Below are 19,243 nucleotides of genomic sequence, written 5' to 3' on the forward strand. Positions count from 1 at the left end.
CTTGTTTCAAGGTCAATCCAAACAGTGCTTTACAAAAGCAGCCTGGCTTTTGCCATTCTTACCTACTCTTATGTTTCTTAAACACTTGGTCAAATCACTGACTCAAATCCTACAGCAGTATAAAGAGTGATTTCCGTAGTTTCCTATAAATTCCCATGGTATAGAAGGCTTGAAAAATATGGAGAAAACATGGAATATTATTGATTATGGAATATTTTTCTTCTGTGTTAAATAAACAAATAAATACAGTTATGTATCAGGGCATTCTTTTAATGGCCATAGTCCTCCAGCCTGACTGAAGTATGTTGCTAAGTCATAGGTTGACCCTAAAAAGTCGTGAATTGTGGCCGGGCACGGTGGCTTACGCCTGTGGTCCCAGCACTTTGGGAGGCCGAAGTGGGTGGATCACGAGGTCAGGAGATTGAGACCATCCTGGTCAACATGGTGAAACCCCGTCTCTACTAAAGTGCAAAAATTGGCCGGGCGTGGTGGCATACACCTGTAGTCCCAGCTGCTCAGGAGGCTGAGGCAGGAGAATTGCCTGAACCCGGGAGCCGGAGGTTGCAGTGAGCAAAGATCGCGCCACTGCACTCCAGCCTGGGTAACAAGAGCAGGACTTCATCTCAAAAAAAAAAGTCATGAATTGCTCCTTGAATAGACTGGTTAGTGTATCTCGGTTCTAAGTCCACTAATAGAACACGTATTCTCACAGATTGCATGTCTCACAGATTCCCATAAACCACTAAAACACAGCTCAAAGCCCACTCTCGCCAGGGGAGGCTTCAAAGCACTGCTATTATTGGAAGGACAGCATGTTTTCACATTCATTATATACAAAGCATTGTCACAGCTTTCTGAGATTAGCAAGGCAGTTCTGTGCTATATCAGTTTAATATGGTTGCAGGCTTAATTTTTTCCCTTTTTTTTTTTCTTTTCTTTTTTTTTTTTTTTTTTTTTGAGACAGCATCTTGCTCTGTTGCCCAGGCTGGAGTGCAATGGCGTGATCTTGGCTCACTGCAACCTCTACCTCCTGGGCTCAAGCCATTCTCACACCTCAGCCTCCTGAGTAGCCTCCCAAGTATCTGGGACTACAGACACGCACCTGTAGTCTCCTGAGTAGCTGGGACAACAGGCATGTGTATACACACCTGGCTAATTTTTTTTATTTTTTGTAGAGATGGGCTTTTACTATGTGGCCCAGGCTGGGCTTGAACTCCTGGGCTCAAACAGTCCTCCTGTAGAAGGCCTATGTTTAACCTATGGTTACTAGTTGCTTTTGTCTTTTACTTTTTTAATGAGCAAAAGTGTTCATTTTATTATCATCACTGGAAAAATGTGCTTTATCCAAAAATGCCTTAGGTAAAAAAGAAGAAATCTGGATTGTTGATGACTTCATTATTGACGGAAACAATTTAAACAACCCTGTGATGCTCCTGGATACATTTGACTTTGGGCCCAAAGAAGACAATTGGTTTTTCTATCCTGGTGGTAACATTGGCCTTTATTGTCCATATTCTTCGAAGGGGGCACCGTAAGTATTTAATTAAGTATCTAAAAATAAAACCACTGCTATATACAAATCATGAAGAAATTTGCCTAAATGGAATCCTGGTTGTTTTCCTGTATAACAGTGAAGAAGATTCAGCAATGGTGTTTGTTTCAAATGAAGTTGGCGAGCACTCCATTATTACCCGTGACCTAAATGTGAATGAGAACACCATCATACAATTTGAGGTACTTGAATTTGTTCTATAATAGATGCTTTAAATTTTATCTTGAATAAAACCTAGGAAAGAGGGGAAAATCTCAGATAATTTCATGCATTATGACCTCCCATTTTTGTGCAAGGATCTAAGAGGTTTGGCATGGTAATTTACTTTCATTAACAGAACCAGTTGTCATACTAAGGTTTATTTGTGAATTTTTATCCTTTATTTATGACATAGTTTCCCCACCTGCTACAGTGGGAGGTTGAAATAAATTATTATTATTAGGTTTAATTATTTTAAACATTATAAAAATGAAAAGCCTCACACTGTTGTCATATTATATTTCCACACTTTTTATGTGAAACTTAAAATTTCTTAGGGACTAGGTCAGTGTAACTATAGTCTACGCCATGACAGTATATTTATATAATATTTATCATAATGTTATTACTTTTACAGATAATACTATACCATTTTATAATTTCAAATATATTTGCTCTGTGTACTTTATTAATATTTATGTTCTTTTTATTTGTCAAGAGAATAAATTAATAATTAACTTAAAAATATTTATATATTTCAAAAACTTAGATAAAATCATCAGAACCAAAGGTACATTATACCAGTGTTTTAGAGCATTAACTTTCAGAATGGTTTTTTCATAGCTGATAAAAGATGACATCTTTAGCCTGTTTGAGAGTTCTATTCTCAAAAGAATTCAAATAGAAACAAATGCCAGTAGTTGAAAAGTTTATCAAATGTTAATAGTTCACTCATCAGAAGGTAAAAGGTATGTAAGTTCACATACATACACACACATAATAGGTATAGTGTATATTTATTGATATATAACTATATATTTATATGTAACTATAGAGATCAATAACTGGTTGCTATGCTTTGATGGCATGATAGTAAGAAAATGTTAATCTCAATTGGAAAGGGGAAATTTTTAATACAAAGAGTTGCATACATTTATTCAATTTATTCGAAAGCATGGAAAAAGGAAGGGAGTGGTTGTTTCCCTAATGGTTAAAAAGGTCTTTACACAGAGACAGAGTACACTGGTGGTTACCAGGGCAGGGAGGGAAGTTCAGGGGAAGAAGTAGGTCAGAGGAGACAACTTGCAGTTATGCAGGATGAATATAAGTCTAGAGATCCAATGCACAGCATGAAGACCATAGTTAATATTATAATATTTTATGCTGAAAATGTGTTAGGAAAATAGATTTTAGGTGCTCTTACCACACACACACACACACACACACACACACACACACACACACACAAGGTAACTCTGGAAGGTGCTAGATCGGTTAATTTACTTGGCTGTAGTAATTACTTTACTATGTATATTATATCAGAACAGTTTGTGTGTACCTTAAGTATATATAATTTTAAAAAGGTCTTTCCCTGTGCCAAGGAAATGATGACAATGATTGTATCCTCTTTGGATATCGAATATGTGTTGAAGATTCATGTGTAAAATTCTTGGGATTATTTGGAAGGTATCATAAGAAGGAAAATAGAAGATATCCTGCTTAGTAGGTGATGGGGGAACCTAACGGTTAGAATTAGAGAAACAGTCTTTTCACCATGATTTGCTTGGCTTGGCTAGGAAAATGGGCCAACGGTAAAATTTGGAACTGTCCCAGCCTCTGCCTTACCCACTTCCTGAGTTTTATAAAATGAAGGGAAATAAATTTTTCATGAGGCCCTTTGAGGCTCTTTATGAAAAATTATAATTTAAAGGTAATATACAATATTACTCATTTAGGCAAAACATAATTTTATAGTGTTAAATATTTCAGCAAGGCAGTTCCCAGGAAAATGGACCCTAGAAAATAATGAAGTGGTGAATCATTTCAAGGCTTGTTGCTCTGAGGTAATTTGTATCATTTTTTTCTTCATCCTTAAGATCAATGTTGGCTGCTCGACTGATAGCTCATCCGCGGATCCGGTGAGACTGGAATTTTCAAGGGACTTTGGGGCAACCTGGCACCTGCTGCTGCCCCTCTGCTACCACAGCAGCGGCCACGTCAGCTCCTTATGTTCCACCGAGCACCACCCCAGCAGCACCTACTACGCAGGAACCATGCAGGGCTGGAGGAGGGAGGTCGTGCACTTCGGGAAGCTGCACCTTTGTGGGTGAGGACCCGCTGCTTGATGCCACTTTCGTTTCTCATTTGACAGTTTATTCCTGAAGTCGTCATTCACTTGGCACTTTATCACGGGGAAATTTCCACCTGACATTTCTTCCTCAGTTCTCACATGAAGCAGATCAGTGGATATTTAAAACGTAGGGACACTGAGCTGACACAGCTACTAATTTCTAGATTGAAGGTAGATTTTAACAGCACACAATGCCTCTTAGATCAGTAGAAAGCCACAAAAATAAGGTTTTCCCCTAATGTTGTGATGTTCCACCTGCCTGCTCCCACCTCACAATATAAATGCAGTTGGAATATTATGACTTTCAAACATCTACTTATGTCTCTTATGCAGGGAGAATGCACGTAGGGTGGCTAGAAGCCCATGGAATATTCCTGGTGTCTCATTAAAAAAAAAAAAATGGTGAACACATTGCCCCCAGGCATCTCTACTTTTCCAACCTGTCTCAGCATTCTTGTTACATATATTTGACTCTTCTGCTGAAAAGTGACTTAGAGATAAAGGACTTCACCCCTCATAGAAATGAAATAAAAAGTATATTTCAAAAAATAAAACTAATAATAAAAGTGAACAAAGAGAGAAAGTCAACAAAGCAGTTGCTTCCAAACTTCTGTCTTTTCTCACAGAATAAAGAATGCTTTCTTTCGGTGTGTGTCAAAAAAAGAAGAAAGTACTAATATCATACTTTCAAGATGGAAATAGATTTATATTCCTGATGTAAAACTGAGCCTAATTAGAAGTCTTGAGTCTTCAAATAAGACTACTAATACCTAGTATTTTTCCAAAAGGGTGAAAGTGAATTTTTTAAAGTCTGCATCTCTTTGAACTTAAATCTATCCACTCCTCATAATATCATAAGCATAGCTTTTATAATTTGATTGCTAAGGACTTTAATATTTTGGGTTGTTGAATATATCATTTACTAATCCTTGTGACTGTGCCAGGATATTATTCTAATAGGAAATCCAACTATCTTTTGAAAAATAAGCATTACTAAGGAAAATGTCCTCAAAGTTCTTTAGAACTGATAGTCAGAGGAAGCAGAGTGTCTCTGCAGAGCATAGGAATAGATAGAGCTGAAGATACAGCCAGCACAACCAGAAAGCTACCACTGGTTGTGGGGAACTTATCTTTAGAGGAATCTGGCCGGGAAAAATAACCCAGGACTAACTTTTTATTCAAAATGGTTGTATTGTTTAAGATCATATGTTGCAAGAAATATAAAGAGGCTTACCAAAAAGGTGAAAGAACTTGTTGGAAAGATACTGGGGAGTTGTATGGACTTCACTCAGAAAGTGTGGGGAACTCAGCAACAAAAGATTATGATCCTTGTTTTTATCGTGCTCATGTCACCATCACTTGGCAAACCAGAGCTTTCATTTGCTGGTTCTCTTCATTCCAAATTTCCAAATCTTAACCTATCAGCTGTAGCCTGAACGCTAAGTGTTCCAGGAGAAGCATAGCTGTCGGAAGACCATGCCTATGAGCAGGACAGGCAAGGGGAAAGGCCTAGATAGCTTGGGCACTGCTGTGGTCTGAATTTTTGTTGAAATTCACGTGTCAATTCATTTCCCTGAAGGCAATGGAATAAGGAGATGGGGCATTTTAGGGGATGATTAGTTCACGCAAGTGGAGCTCTCATGTTTGGCATCAGTGCCTGTATTAAAGAGACCCCAGTGGACTGCCTTCACACTTCTACCATGTGAGGACCCAGCAAGAAAGTACCATGTATAAGCCACAAAGTGAACCCTCATCAGACACTGATGTGCTGGCTCCTTTAGTCTTGGACTTACCAGCGTCCAGAAGTGTGAGAAATAAATTTCTGTTGTTTATAAGCCACCTAAGTAATGGTATTTTGTTATAGCAGCCTGAATGGAGTAAGACAGCCTTCTAGATAGAGAGCAGTCCACCGAACTCCGTTATGGTATTATGGAGAAACACTAGGTTTTCTTTTTAATGGACCACTAATTTCCTCCAACTGTCCAGCTAAGAATTAGATTAAATAGAAAACTACCCCCAAAGATAGATTGTAGGTTATTATTTTAGATTGTTTTGCCAACTGAGACTTGCTTCATCAAGTTCCCATGTGGAGATAGTCTCATCTAAAGGTATATGAAATAAGATCACAAAGATCTGCCAGTCAGAGGCACTGAGTGAAGATGGCCATGTCCATGTCAGGAGAGTACCCCAGTGTCATGGAGACCATCTCGCTCAACACTGGTAATGCCCATTATGCTTGCTGCCACATAAGGCATGACAATATAATTTGGAAATCTGAACAAGAGAAATGCAGACATCTATATTTTTACCCACTGGTACAAAGCCACTTACAAAACACAATACCCTCATAGTGAACAGAACCTGAACTGTCATATTATTTGTATCCCATGTCATTTTTATTTCTATGAAAGAAAAGTGGATGTATCAAGGAGGCATGCCTGCCTATTCTCAGAATGGCATAAACCCGCCTTTCAAACGGCCTTCAACCATTTCTATGAAGAGAAAAATTTGCCTTAAGGGTATTGTCTAGTCCTTGTTTCAGGAAAAGAATTAGCACTATTCTTAAAAACCCATGCAGGCATGAATTGCTGGAAGGCAAAAGTTAAATTTTCTCCAACTCAGTGAACCATCCCTTGGTTGGTATTCAACATGGTACAAAATTGTGGCACAAGGTTTGGGTGCTTTAAAAAAAATACAAAATCCATGTTTAAATTACTCTTTTCCATCCATTTGTAGGACACTACATACACAGAAAAAAAGTGTATTAAATGTTCTCAGGCGCAAAATAGTCAAATTTTGTTGCCTCTACATATATAGTCCATTTGTATTCAAAGAATAACTATGAGCTCCCATCTAATTTTATTCACATCATCTTTGTGTCCTTTTAGAGTCCTTTTGACTTTAAACTTCCTAATTGTATTTGCTTTATGCAGTTTCATAATGAGTCCACCAAAACCCCTATTTAGTGAAAGCAATGTTGTGTGCTTGAAATTTTAAGTTTATGTTTAAAAAACAGATCCTTTTGAATACGACTGGCTTAGGAGAACAGATGCTGACATTCACCAAGAGGGTGGCAGTGAGAAATTTTCAAAATAAGATTTCAGGGGAAGGAAACCACAGTGAAACCAGACCCTTCAGCCCATTTATCATAGTGCTTGCAGTTTCTGTGTCAAGGCAGGTGAACAATAATAAATATCCAACTAAGGTGGTTCATTTGTATTCAGAACATTTGAATAAATAAGAAGTTCAAAAAAATCCTTGTAGGCTTTTGTTCAAAGGAAAAGTCCAGTCATTTCCCTCAGCTCAGCAGTCTGAAAGTTCAAAAGGTAAGAAGTGCTTCTTGCCAAGACTACACTCTGACAAGTATTTGAAAATAAAGTTTAATTATGGACTGGCATTTTGGGGGCAGCTTAATATAGTTGGAGTTTGGGACTGGGTGCAGTGGCTCACACCTGTAATCCCAGCATTTTGAGAGGCCAAGGAGGGCAGATCACTTGAGGTCAGGAGTTTGAGAACATCTGGCCAATGTGGTGAAACCCCAACTGCACTAAAAATACAAAAATTAGCCAGGTGTGGTGGTGGGTGCCTGTAATCTCAGCTACTTGGGAGGCTGAGGCAAGAGAATTGCTTGAATCCAGAGGCAGAGGTTGCAGAGAGCTGAGATCGTGCCACTGCACTTCAGTCTGGGTAATAGCAAAATGGAACAATGAAATTAGGATTAAATATATGTAGGAACTGTCCTCCGTCTGCTTTACTATCCACTAAATTTCAGAAGTCTAACAAATTTATTTCTCTCCCACCACCCATCCTCAACTCTACTATTTTAACTTAGGATTTCTGCTTTTCGAACAGAAAACTATTCAGGATTTAGTTTTTATGATAACTGAAAATTGGGAAGAGTTACAGGGCACAGAAGTAAGTGCACATGTCATCTCTGTATCCTGCCTCTCTAAAATAAATTTATCTTCTTTGAACTGAGTTTTATACATGATAAAATACATTAAAATATTTCTGGACAGCTACCTAAACATGCAGATTATTTCTTGGGAGCTAATTTATCAGCAACATGATAGGACAATTCAAAAGGAAAATTATTTTTGACTTAAAAATAATAAATAAAAGACATCTAAGTGAAAATATATCAGATTTTGCCACTTTTTCTCTTAAAAATAATATGTTTAGGCTCTCTGTTGCTGATTAGATAAAAACCTTAGTTTGGCTCCTAAGGACTTTTACAACAAATTACATAAAACAAACATTTACTGAGCATCTACTATGTGTGAACACTGTATGAGTGCCTTAAAAAGGTACAAAAAAAGAAAGTGACGTGGATACTGGCCTCTACGAGCTCACAGCCTATAGAGGAAATAGACACACTTTTAAATAACTCCAGCTGTAATAACTATAATAATGGAAATTCAATCAAAATTATGGAAGAGAAAGTCAGAAAAATTTAAAAGATTAGTCATTTATCATGAGGTCTAGCAATTTCACTACTCTTCTACCCTAAAGAATTTAAAATGTATTCAAACAATTACCTGTACACAAATATTCATAGCGTCGCTATTCACAATAGCCAAAAAATGTAAACAACCAAATGTTCATCAACTAATGAATGGGTAATTAAAGCTAGTATATCCATACAATGGAATATTGTTCAGTCATAAAAGGCATGAAATTCTGATATTTGCTACACCATGAATCAACCTTGAAAACATTATGCTAAGTGAATGAACCCAGGCACAAAAGGTTACCTGTTCTCTTTCCATTTATATGAAATATCCAGAATAGGTAAATCCATAGGGACAGAAATGACTGGTGGTTGTTAGGGAGGGAGAGATGGGGAAAACTATTTAATAAGTATGGGGTTTCCTTTTGGAGTGGTAAAAATGTCTTGGAACCAGAGAGAGGTGAAGGTTGGACAATACTATGAATGTGCTGGATGCCACTGACCTATATACTTTAAATGGTTAATGTTTAATTTTATGATGTGTGAATTTTACCTCAGTTAAAAAAAAAAAAAAAGGTTAGTATACAGAGTGTATTAAATAGATAGTAGGCACCAGGCGTGGTGGCTCACACTTGTAATCGCAGCACTTTGGGAGATCAAAGTGGGTGGATCGCCTGAGGTCAGGAGTTTGAGACCAGCCTGGCCAACATAGTGAAACTCTATCGCTACTAAAAATACAAAAATTAGCCAGGGTGTGGTGGCAGGTGCCTGTAATCCCAGCCACTAGGGAGGCTGAGGCAGGAGAATCACTTGAACCCAGGAGGTGGAGATTGCAATGAGCCAGGGTCACACCACTGCATTCCAGCCTGGGTGACAGAGCAAGACTCTGTCTCAAAAAAAAAAAAAAAAAAAAATAGATAGACAGGTAATTGATAAATAGATAATAGATAGATAGATAGATAGATAGATAGATAAGAGAGAGAAAGAGAGAGATAGATAGTAGGGCTGGAGAAATCTTCACCAGGGAAGTCAATACTGAAAAAGATGGGAAGATGAAGTGAAATGTTGACATTCTGATGGGACTGGGAAAGGCTTACAAGAAACAAGAACTTTACTGGCAGAATCCTAGAGATTGAAAAATGGAGTTTTATTCCTGAAATGGCAGATGTTTTGTATTTCTTGGGTGTTGAGCATAGGTAGAAGTTGCCTATTGTTAATTGATCAGATGTGCTTACTTTGAAGTTGAAGCTATATTGTTCCATTGATTAGCTTTTGAAAGATTTGTACCTCTTTTCTAGATCTGTTCGTTTCAGATGGTATCAGGGATTTTACCCTGCCGGCTCTCAGCCAGTGACATGGGCCATTGATAATGTCTACATCGGCCCCCAGTGTGAGGAGATGTGTAATGGACAGGGGAGCTGTGTCAATGGAACCAAATGTATTTGTGACCCCGGCTACTCAGGTCCAACCTGTAAAATAAGCACCAAAAATCCTGATTTTCTCAAAGATGACTTCGAAGGTAGTCTTTTCTTATCAATTCTGTATAGTCTTGTGAGAGAACTTATATATTAAGTACAATTTTTGATAGATAACTAATGATTAAGTTTCCTTCTGATATCTCATTATTATCACTTCAATTGTGAACATCCAAGAATTCATTTAGCTCTGAATTTATAGGGCTCCATTTTGGAAACAGTGGTCAACGAGAGAGAACAAGACCTTAATTAAGAAAAACTAAGGCTATGTTTACCACTTTTTCTACCACATGTGATTTCTGACTAATGATAATTTTAGAAAATATCTATAGAGAGTTAATCTTGGATGGAAGACTTTCTAGAAATATAAGTTCCTGTTATTGCTTTACTACAAACTGCTTAAATAGCCTCTCATCACTTTCTGTAGCTTAGTTTTACACCTAGAATTCAGCATCATTTTGTGTGAAGACAATGTTACAACATAGTAAAATGCATGTAATGTAATTATTAGAAAAAAGCATTTAAATTGTATATGCCCTTTGATCAAGCTATGGAAAAACATCTCCATAAAAGAAAGTCTTAAATATAATAGCTATCTATATTAGGATTGTGGGGTTAAAAGATTTTCTTTCTTTTTGCTAAGTTTTTGTATAATTATTATATGTATGGTTTTACAATACATTTTAAAACTAGATCTAGATATATGCATACAGTGGAACATTGTTCAGCCATAAAAAGGGATGAAATACTGATACGTGCTACAACATAGATGAAATTCAAAAACATGCTAAATAAAAGACATCAGACACAAAAGGCCACATAATTATGTCAGTTCGTCTTTATGGAATATTCAGAATAAGTAAATTCGTAAAGATGGAAAGTAGAGTAGCATTTGCCAGGAGCTGGAGGAGGGGAAATGAGGGAATGGTGACAGTTTAAAGGGCACACTCTTGGGCTTATGAAAAAGTTCTGGAACTAGGTAGTAGCTGCACAATAGAGTGTATATACTAAAGGCCACTGAATTGTTTACTTCGAAATGGTTAAAATGGTAAATCTTATATGTATTTTACCACAATGAAAAAATGAAGAAACTAAATCTGAGTATGTCAACAGATTTAAGAGCTGATTTTTAAAGATGTTATTCTATTTTATTTTATTTTATTTTATTTTATTTTGTTTAGATGGAGTTTTGCTCTTTCACCCAGGCTGGAGTGAAGTGGCCCGATCTCGGCTCACTGCAACCTCCGCCTCCCAGTTCAAGCGATTCTTCTGCCTCAGCTTCCCAAGTAGCTGGGATTACAGGCGCCTGCCGCCATGCCCAACTAATTTTTGTATTTTTAGTAGAGACAAGGTTTCACCATGTTGGCTGACCTGGTGTCAAACTCCTGCCCTCAAGTGATCCACCCACCTCAGCTTCCCAAAGTGCTGTGATTACAGGCGTGAGCCACTGCGCCTTAAAGACATTATTTAATAGGCAATCATAAATGGTACTGAAATTTCTTCCATTAAAAATATTTTTATATATTATATTGACCCTGCCTGATACTGTCCTTACATTAGAAAAGACATGATGAAGAGACTGATGGAAAGGCCACACAGCCCCCACTTTCATTATGGCCTGAACCGCTCTCTAACCATTGTCTTTTTTTCTCAGTGTCAATGAGCAGAAAGGAGGGATCTATCTTGCTGGACCATAGATACTCAAGAAAATACCCCCTCTTCCTATCACGAGAATCTTTCAATCATATCAGCCAAGGCTAAATGATTCAAACAAGCTGAAGTTGAAAAGGCCTTTTATCTCAAAACATATGACTTTAATATTTATGACTTCATATTTTGAAACTACATAATGCATTTACCATATTCCTTTTAAAAATATAATACACTCACTATAGTTGGGGTCATAGGTAAACCATGTTTTCCCATTTTTTTCAGGTCAGCTAGAATCTGATAGATTCTTATTAATGAGTGGTGGGAAACCATCTCGAAAGTGTGGAATCCTTTCTAGTGGAAACAACCTCTTTTTCAATGAAGATGGCTTACGCATGTTGATGACACGAGACCTGGATTTGTCACATGCTAGGTAATCGCTTTTAGATGCTCTTGAAAAACCACATCGTAATATATAGTAGTAGAACATAATCAAATCAGAAAGAAGCAGAGAGATTTCAAAGACAAGGCCTTCCATTAGAAATACTGAACTTCTCTCTTTGTCAATGCCTTCAGGACAATTTATATAATGTCTATTCTAAAACTGAGAGATGTTCTTCAATAACTTAACCAGGAAGGAAACATACCTAAACAGACAAAAGTTAACATCTGGTATTTTATAAGACTGAGATTAGGAAATGACAATGTTTAACTTATTTTAACTTCAATAAAATAATATTGTGGCTTCTTTACCTTTCTATTTAGCGTGCTATTAGCACTTGCACTGTGTAGAAGTTATTTACACTTATACCACGCTTAGTAGAAAGCTTAGTTGAAATGCAATGTATCTTTAGATTATTCACAATTAATTTTATCTCCACTAGCCATTTAAGTTAAAAACATTTGAAGGGCAGCCTTATTCTTTACAAGCATCTTTCCAGTGATTCACGCACACATTCTAAGCAGTCGTTTTCTAAATGGAACACAGTCACTCAGAAACAAACATTTTAAACTGGCTCACAGGATTATGTCCTGTCAAGATGTGTATCCCTTGATCATTTGATGAGCCAAAAACTTAACAAGGAAGATAAAAAAGATGGTTTAACATGTGTAAAATGGAACCCTGACCTAATTTTGCAAGTGAACAAAGAAATCATGTTTTTGTCTTTTGAAATATTTCAGAGTATTTTAAAATACATCTTAACATATTTCTCCCTTCTTTCCCCTAAATGTTTCATTTATTGATTATGAATTTGAACATGTTTCATAGAAAATACAGTTCTGTAAGATAATAATTGTACAGTTATAAAAACAGTATTTTGTCATTATCCCACTTTCTTGCATATAGTTTAATTTGATGTTTCCTACTTCAGAATTTTATTAGCAGCTGAATTCTCTAATTTAGAAATTATTAGATATTCCCAAATAAGTAATTCTCTCATGGTTTATCTGTCACTAAGTTAATACAAAGATTTTCTCAATACAAGTATATATATATGCTAAAAGTATTTCTCTGTAAATAATTATTGTTTTTATAAATGTAAACGTCACTAGGCACTAGCCATGTATGTTTTCATTATTCCAATGTTAAAAGCTCCATTATTTAGCTCATCTCAGTAGCATGCTGTGTAGGATTTGCATATATTGACCTGAAAATGCTCCACGTAAAATCCCAATTTTTTCAGGGTCAGGAGGTAAATGAATGGGGTGGGGAAGAGAACTCATGAAGAATGAATGGTTTTATATATGGTATTGATAATATTTTTATTATACATCTTAATATATTTCCTGTATCTGGCATGCATACATTAGTGGGTATGTGTGTGGGGTTACACATGAAATTTATTCTGCATTGCCAGCTAGCATCGTAGCCAGACCAGAAAGCAGCAGCTTGCCTGCCAAAGATAACATGTGAGCTAGTTTTCATTGGCACCCCAGCTGGTTGCTGCCACTCTGTCCACCTCCCTGCCAGCTGGGAATGCTGCCACTGGCTGACTGCCACCATTCTCAGTGGCCAGTATCATCCATCCCCAGACCCAACAACAGTCAGAGCCTGGCACAGCCACTACCACCACCACCGCGCCCCCGCCAACACTCATGCTCCCTGCCCCAGCACAAAAGAGAGAAAAGAGGCCCAGGCTTGACATATCCCTTCCAAAACATGCCTGGCCTTTCACAAAGAAGTACTACAACCCGTGAATTTAAATGTGCCTCCCAAAGCCAATAATATGAGATCTGAAAAATGACTGGTAAAACCTTGGAAGAGATAATCTGCCAGTTTTGCAGCATGAACTACATTAATTACATTCTTCCAGTTTCGAACTTTCATAGTTTAAGGAGTTAAACTTACCTTTGAATCCCTCCCACCTTTTTATGGAAGAGCCAAAGGGTACGGTGAATGCTCAGGTCCCTCAGGCTCTCCTCTGAAGAGAGTGGCTAGACACAAATATGGGTGCAGAATTGCCTTTTTTCAGATTTCACATTTAATTAATTCCCTTTTGCATTAAAAAGGGAAATCAGACTTTGAAGTGATTGCTTCAGACACTCATTAAACCACCATACGTATTAAGGCCATGAGTTCCCCTGCATTACCCCATGTGCTTGTCTTTTGTTAAGCATGTGGATTTCTTGTGGAAGTGAAAGTCTTCAGTAATGTTTACAAATGTCAGATTTGTGCAGTTCTTCATGAGACTGGGATGTGGTAAAGGCGTTCCTGACCCCAGGAGCCAACCCGTGCTTCTACAATATTCTCTCAATGGTGGCCTCTCATGGAGTCTTCTTCAGGAGTTCCTTTTCAGCAATTCCAGCAATGTGGGCAGGTACATTGCCCTGGAGATACCCTTGAAAGCCCGTTCTGGTTCTACTCGCCTTCGCTGGTGGCAGCCATCTGAGAATGGGCACTTCTACAGCCCCTGGGTTATCGATCAGGTCAGTCCCTTCAGGATTCACTATTTTAATTGTCATCACTTGAGCTGAATGTGGCCTTGGAAGGCATTTAGTTCAACCCACTTGCTCAGTAGATGAAACTTAGAACTGACAGTTGAGTGACTTGCCCAAGGGCACACAGCTAGATTAAATATGGCATTTAGCTTCCCTTCATTCTCTGTTCCTTCAGTTGCCTAAGCTTATAAAAATATACAGCTCAACAGAAGGCCTAGGTCCTGCTCATAGAGGATTCTGCCATATGGATAGAGAGACTTTATCAAGCGTGATACAAGGTTCTAATTCTCTGAAAAGGAAAATGTGCAAATTAGCATTGATGCCACATGCAGTAGTTCCCAAATCCTCTTTCCTACCCTTTGAAGAAAAAAATAAATAAATCTCCTCCATATCCTTATAGACTGCTCCAAAGGATCTTTATACATAATAAAATGTGTATCAAATAGGACTCAAAGAACCTGTTAACAAACCGTAGAGTTCATGCAAAGAATTGGAACTGAAATGCCTTAGGGTACAGCTGTCCTTAAATAGAAATTGTACATGGAAAATAATCACCCATAAGCCAAATTTTGCTTCCCAACTGGGCTGCATGTCATTTCCAAAGGCACAGTTTGGCCAATGTAGGCTGTGAATGGTTTTGTCAATCCTTTGATTTGTTTTCTGTAGCTTCTTGCCAGATGGGCAAGCAGACATAAATAAGAGCATTCTGAAAGGCCCCTCACATCCTGCTAGCTGTCCAGTGCCAGTTCTGAGCAGGCTGACAGGTCAAAACAAACAAACAAAAAAGGTAGAACGTTCCAGATCTGAAAACTAAATGGAAAATTTGGGGTTTTTTAAAAAATACATTTCAGATTCTTATTGGAGGAAATATTTCTGGTAATACGGTCTTGGAAGATGATTTCACAACCCTAGATAGTAGGAAATGGCTGCTTCACCCAGGAGGCACCAAGATGCCCGTGTGTGGCTCTACTGGTGATGCCCTGGTCTTCATCGAAAAGGCCAGCACCCGTTACGTGGTCAGCACAGACATTGCCGTGAATGAGGATTCGTTCCTACAGATAGACTTCGCTGCCTCCTGCTCAGTCACAGACTCTTGTTATGGTGAGTATGCCATCCCCAGATAGAGCGACAGTCATGTGTGCACGAGCTTCTGTGGCTCCCTCTGTCACAGGACTGCTCTGCCTCTCTGATAGGTCTGTAAGTAAAACACAAGTGCGCTCTTAGTCAAACCACACTGTATTCTTGAAAATATTGCTTGTATTGATAAATTAAGTTTTAAAAGTTGGTTTTTGAAAGCAACAGAATGTGAGCTTATTTTTTAAGCATACATAAATGAAGACTTCTTTTATAAAGTAACCTAAATGATGAAATTTTGTTGTTCCCATTTTTGCCTGTATTTTTTGCCATCGTGGATCACAGCACATTCCAGACCACCCTCATTAAGACCATTTTGCATTCCCTGTAATGTGTATGTGTGTGCATACACTCACACATACCATGCACCCACACTCACAGACTCATCTTAGGAGAGATAAAAGCTGGCATCATTGCACACTTGGACTCTTTACCTGAACTTACAAACCTGTCAGGATTCCCAGTCTGCTGGTCTTTCACATCCCCATATAACCCTTCTTCCAAGAGACACAAACTAGAATGTTCAAAAGGGCCTCTTTCGGTTTTAGCTTCTGGGTAGGGGGGAGGCAGAACTGTGAGGAATTTGGTTATTTTCAAGGTTCTGCAAAATTCACAATTTTTAATATTCTCATTAGTCTAAACTTAACAGAAGGAATGACAGAGATAACTCTTTCTACCTCAGACACAGTCCAGATTAGATTAGTCAGCAGGGATGGAACTGGGAAAAATGAAGATGGAAAAATAGCAGGTGCATACCCTCTCTTCAGTAGGTACAGACTAGCTGATAGGATACCTCAAAGAGAGTCAGGTAAATCAAGTGTTCCATGGAGTGCTGATGCAAAGTGTAATGAGAACTCAAGGGAGCAAGAGATGACCAATGGTTGGCCGATTTAAGGAGTTAGGGAACATTTCACAAAGGAGCTAAGTCCTAAGTGAAACTTGATGGTTGAAGTGGATTTTAAGGGTGGGTGGAGAAAAAAGGACCCCCAAACTAGGTTGGAAGCAGAAACAAAGAAGCAGATGTAGAGTTCTCCTGAGAGGAGACCAGCCTCAACAGGTCTGGTCTGCATCTAATGGAGAAGAGCACAGTGTGTGGATTTTGAAAACAGTCTAGTCTCTTACGCCCTTATTCACATAGAAAGTGGAGAAGAGCCCAGAGAAGTAAGCTATCACATGGTCAGCCTGCAGCAGCACCAGGAACAAAATTCTGCCCTTGTAAGCCCAGTCATGTGTACTTTCTACACAGGCTGGTGCAGCCTCCTGAGAGAGGTTAAAATGAATGTTAATATGAAAGCGGAAAGTGGCTGAGTGGAGTTGACAACAAATTAAGAAGGGCCTTAAAAGACAGGCTTGGGGATTTGTGCTTGATAAGGTCGTGAACAGGGAGTACCAGTTCAGAGGGGTGACATGATATGTTTCAGGGAGATTAGCTCTGGAGCCAATGAAGGTGGGTAGAGAAGAATTCCAGTAAAAAAGCCACAGTGGTCATCTCTGCAGGAAGCAATGTAGACTTTCACTGCGTGACGTGAAGAGACATGAAATGGATAATATTGATATGAAATAACGCAAAAAAAAAAGCAGCAGATCTCAGGACTGGGTTGAACATAGAGGGTAGAGACAGAAAAGTAAAATTTCTAAAAATCTTCTAAATTGTGTTTTTTCTTAACAACCTCTGATGCCAAAGGCTAAAATAACTTCTAAATTTTTGACCCAGAAAACTAGTGTAAAAGTACTGCCATTGATAAAATTTTGTAGTTACTAGGAGATAAGTTTGTTACTAAGGGAAAGTGGTGAGTTTTTCTTAATTCAGGTGAAAGGACTTCTAAGTAAAGATATCCTTTAGTGAAGAAGACACACAGTGTAGAAAGCTGGAACTGTGTCTATACTGCTTATCACAGCACACCCACCCAGTATCCAGCACGGCGCCAGGCTCGGGAGACGCAAACTCTATTTCAAGATGTGAAATCGGGAAATTTGGGGCACAGAGGTGATCACTGAATCAAGACTGTGCTTTAGAACAGATGACCAGAAACAGGGTCTGGAGGAATGCCCATAGCTGTACAGGTTAGCAAAGGAGTCAGAATAAAAGACGGGAGACTCAGAATAATGGCCCTAAAAAAAAAAAAAAAAAAAAACATTTAGAGAATCAGGGAGTAATCAATAATGTCCCATGCTGTTAGGAGGCAAGCACAATGAAGACTGAGACCAGGCCATTGAGACCAGGCCATTGTATTTACCTAGAAACCTTAGGGCAGCATGTGGGCTCACGCTGGCTGCATGGGAGAATCACCTGTGAAGCTTTAAAGCTCCTGACACCTCAGCCATGCCCCAAAAGAGTTCAAAACCAAGAATCAGTTGTTTCTAAAGGTATCCAGGTGATTTCAGTGTGCAGCCAAGACTGAGAACCACAGCCTTGGAGAAAGCCATTTCCGAAGGGAGGCGGGGGCCTAGGCAGTTTGTAAAGTGAACAGGGAGAGAGAAATAGAAGACAGGGGTTATAGGTGGAATGTTCTAGAAGAAGAAAAAGGAAAGAAATCTCTGTCTTTCCTTAGACCCACGACCTGACAGCATACATTGGCACATATTCCACAGCCTTCAAGTCGTTCCTTATACCCCTCCAGTCTCCATATTTTACATATATTCTGTAACACAGCAGAACAAGATACATAAGCAGAAGAGAGTTTACAATTTCTAAGAAGTTTCATCCATACTAGGGGCAATATTGACATTAGTTGGTCAGGATTCCTATAAAGTGGTACAAATTTGAGAAGTCTGATCAATTTTTTAACTGAACACTAATTATTAAAATATATAATGTGTTCTTTATTAGTATGTTAACCATTAAATAAATAATAAATTAATTTAGTATTATACTATATTAAATTATATACTATTTAAATACGTTTGTGATATATGTTCTATCACTATATTAAATTACAAATATATCATAGCAATTATATGCAGCTACTCATATACTGTAACTGTATGTGAAGCAATACTTTCGTCATGATGATTGTTCCAAAAGCTTCTCATTATAAGATGGGATTCAGGAAATTTTACTTTATGTTTCACTTGATCATATCCCATTAAAAGTTGTTTCAACGTGGATATTTAAAAATAATCACTAGTAATATACAGAGAGAAAAATTAAACGAGGAAGGATTTCAGAGTAGGAAATATAAATATAGGGGAAAAAATCACACTGACATTTGAATGAAACTAAAACATACGGAAACGTGATAAGCAATTTTGGTTCCTTGGTCTGCAGACGTATGTTTACATCCAAAATAATGTTTCCTGTTTCAGCTATTGAATTGGAATACTCAGTAGATCTTGGATTGTCGTGGCACCCATTGGTAAGGGACTGTCTGCCTACCAATGTAGAATGCAGTCGCTATCATCTGCAGCGGATCCTGGTGTCAGACACTTTCAACAAGTGGACCAGAATCACTCTGCCTCTCCCTCCTTATACCAGGTACAGATGCTTCCACATGTTCACCACATCCTTCTACGTATAGTGAGCCCAAATGTGATAGAATTTGGCATGTCAAGTTTAATGAGATATGTGAGGTTTTGTTACTTGCTGTTGGTGTTGCTCTGCATGAGTTCTCAAGGTTGTGATGAGTAAAATAGAAACCAGTTTTTATCTTGACATTATTCCATGTTTTCCCATAAGCCAGGCCTTTACTGACTTTTAACTCTAATATTTTTAA

General features: G+C 38.1%; 1 protein-coding gene across 3 annotated transcripts in view; it reads left to right on the forward strand.

Moving 5' to 3' along the window:
- RELN (reelin) overlaps window positions 1-19,243 on the forward strand; it is a 522,420-nt gene that overhangs the window by 440,445 nt on the left and 62,732 nt on the right. For all 3 annotated transcript variants that reach the window (XM_039472914.2, XM_039472915.2, XM_074379281.1), the window contains exons 39-46: window positions 1,360-1,531; window positions 1,632-1,734; window positions 3,628-3,857; window positions 9,630-9,850; window positions 11,742-11,889; window positions 14,126-14,384; window positions 15,248-15,497; window positions 18,837-19,005. In XM_039472914.2, coding sequence (XP_039328848.2) covers window positions 1,360-1,531; window positions 1,632-1,734; window positions 3,628-3,857; window positions 9,630-9,850; window positions 11,742-11,889; window positions 14,126-14,384; window positions 15,248-15,497; window positions 18,837-19,005 — 1,552 coding nt within the window. The remainder of the gene's footprint in view (window positions 1-1,359; window positions 1,532-1,631; window positions 1,735-3,627; window positions 3,858-9,629; window positions 9,851-11,741; window positions 11,890-14,125; window positions 14,385-15,247; window positions 15,498-18,836; window positions 19,006-19,243) is intronic.

The sequence above is a fragment of the Saimiri boliviensis genome, chromosome 10, assembly GCF_048565385.1.
Source record: "Saimiri boliviensis isolate mSaiBol1 chromosome 10, mSaiBol1.pri, whole genome shotgun sequence".
NCBI classification, from domain to species: Eukaryota; Metazoa; Chordata; class Mammalia; order Primates; family Cebidae; genus Saimiri; species Saimiri boliviensis.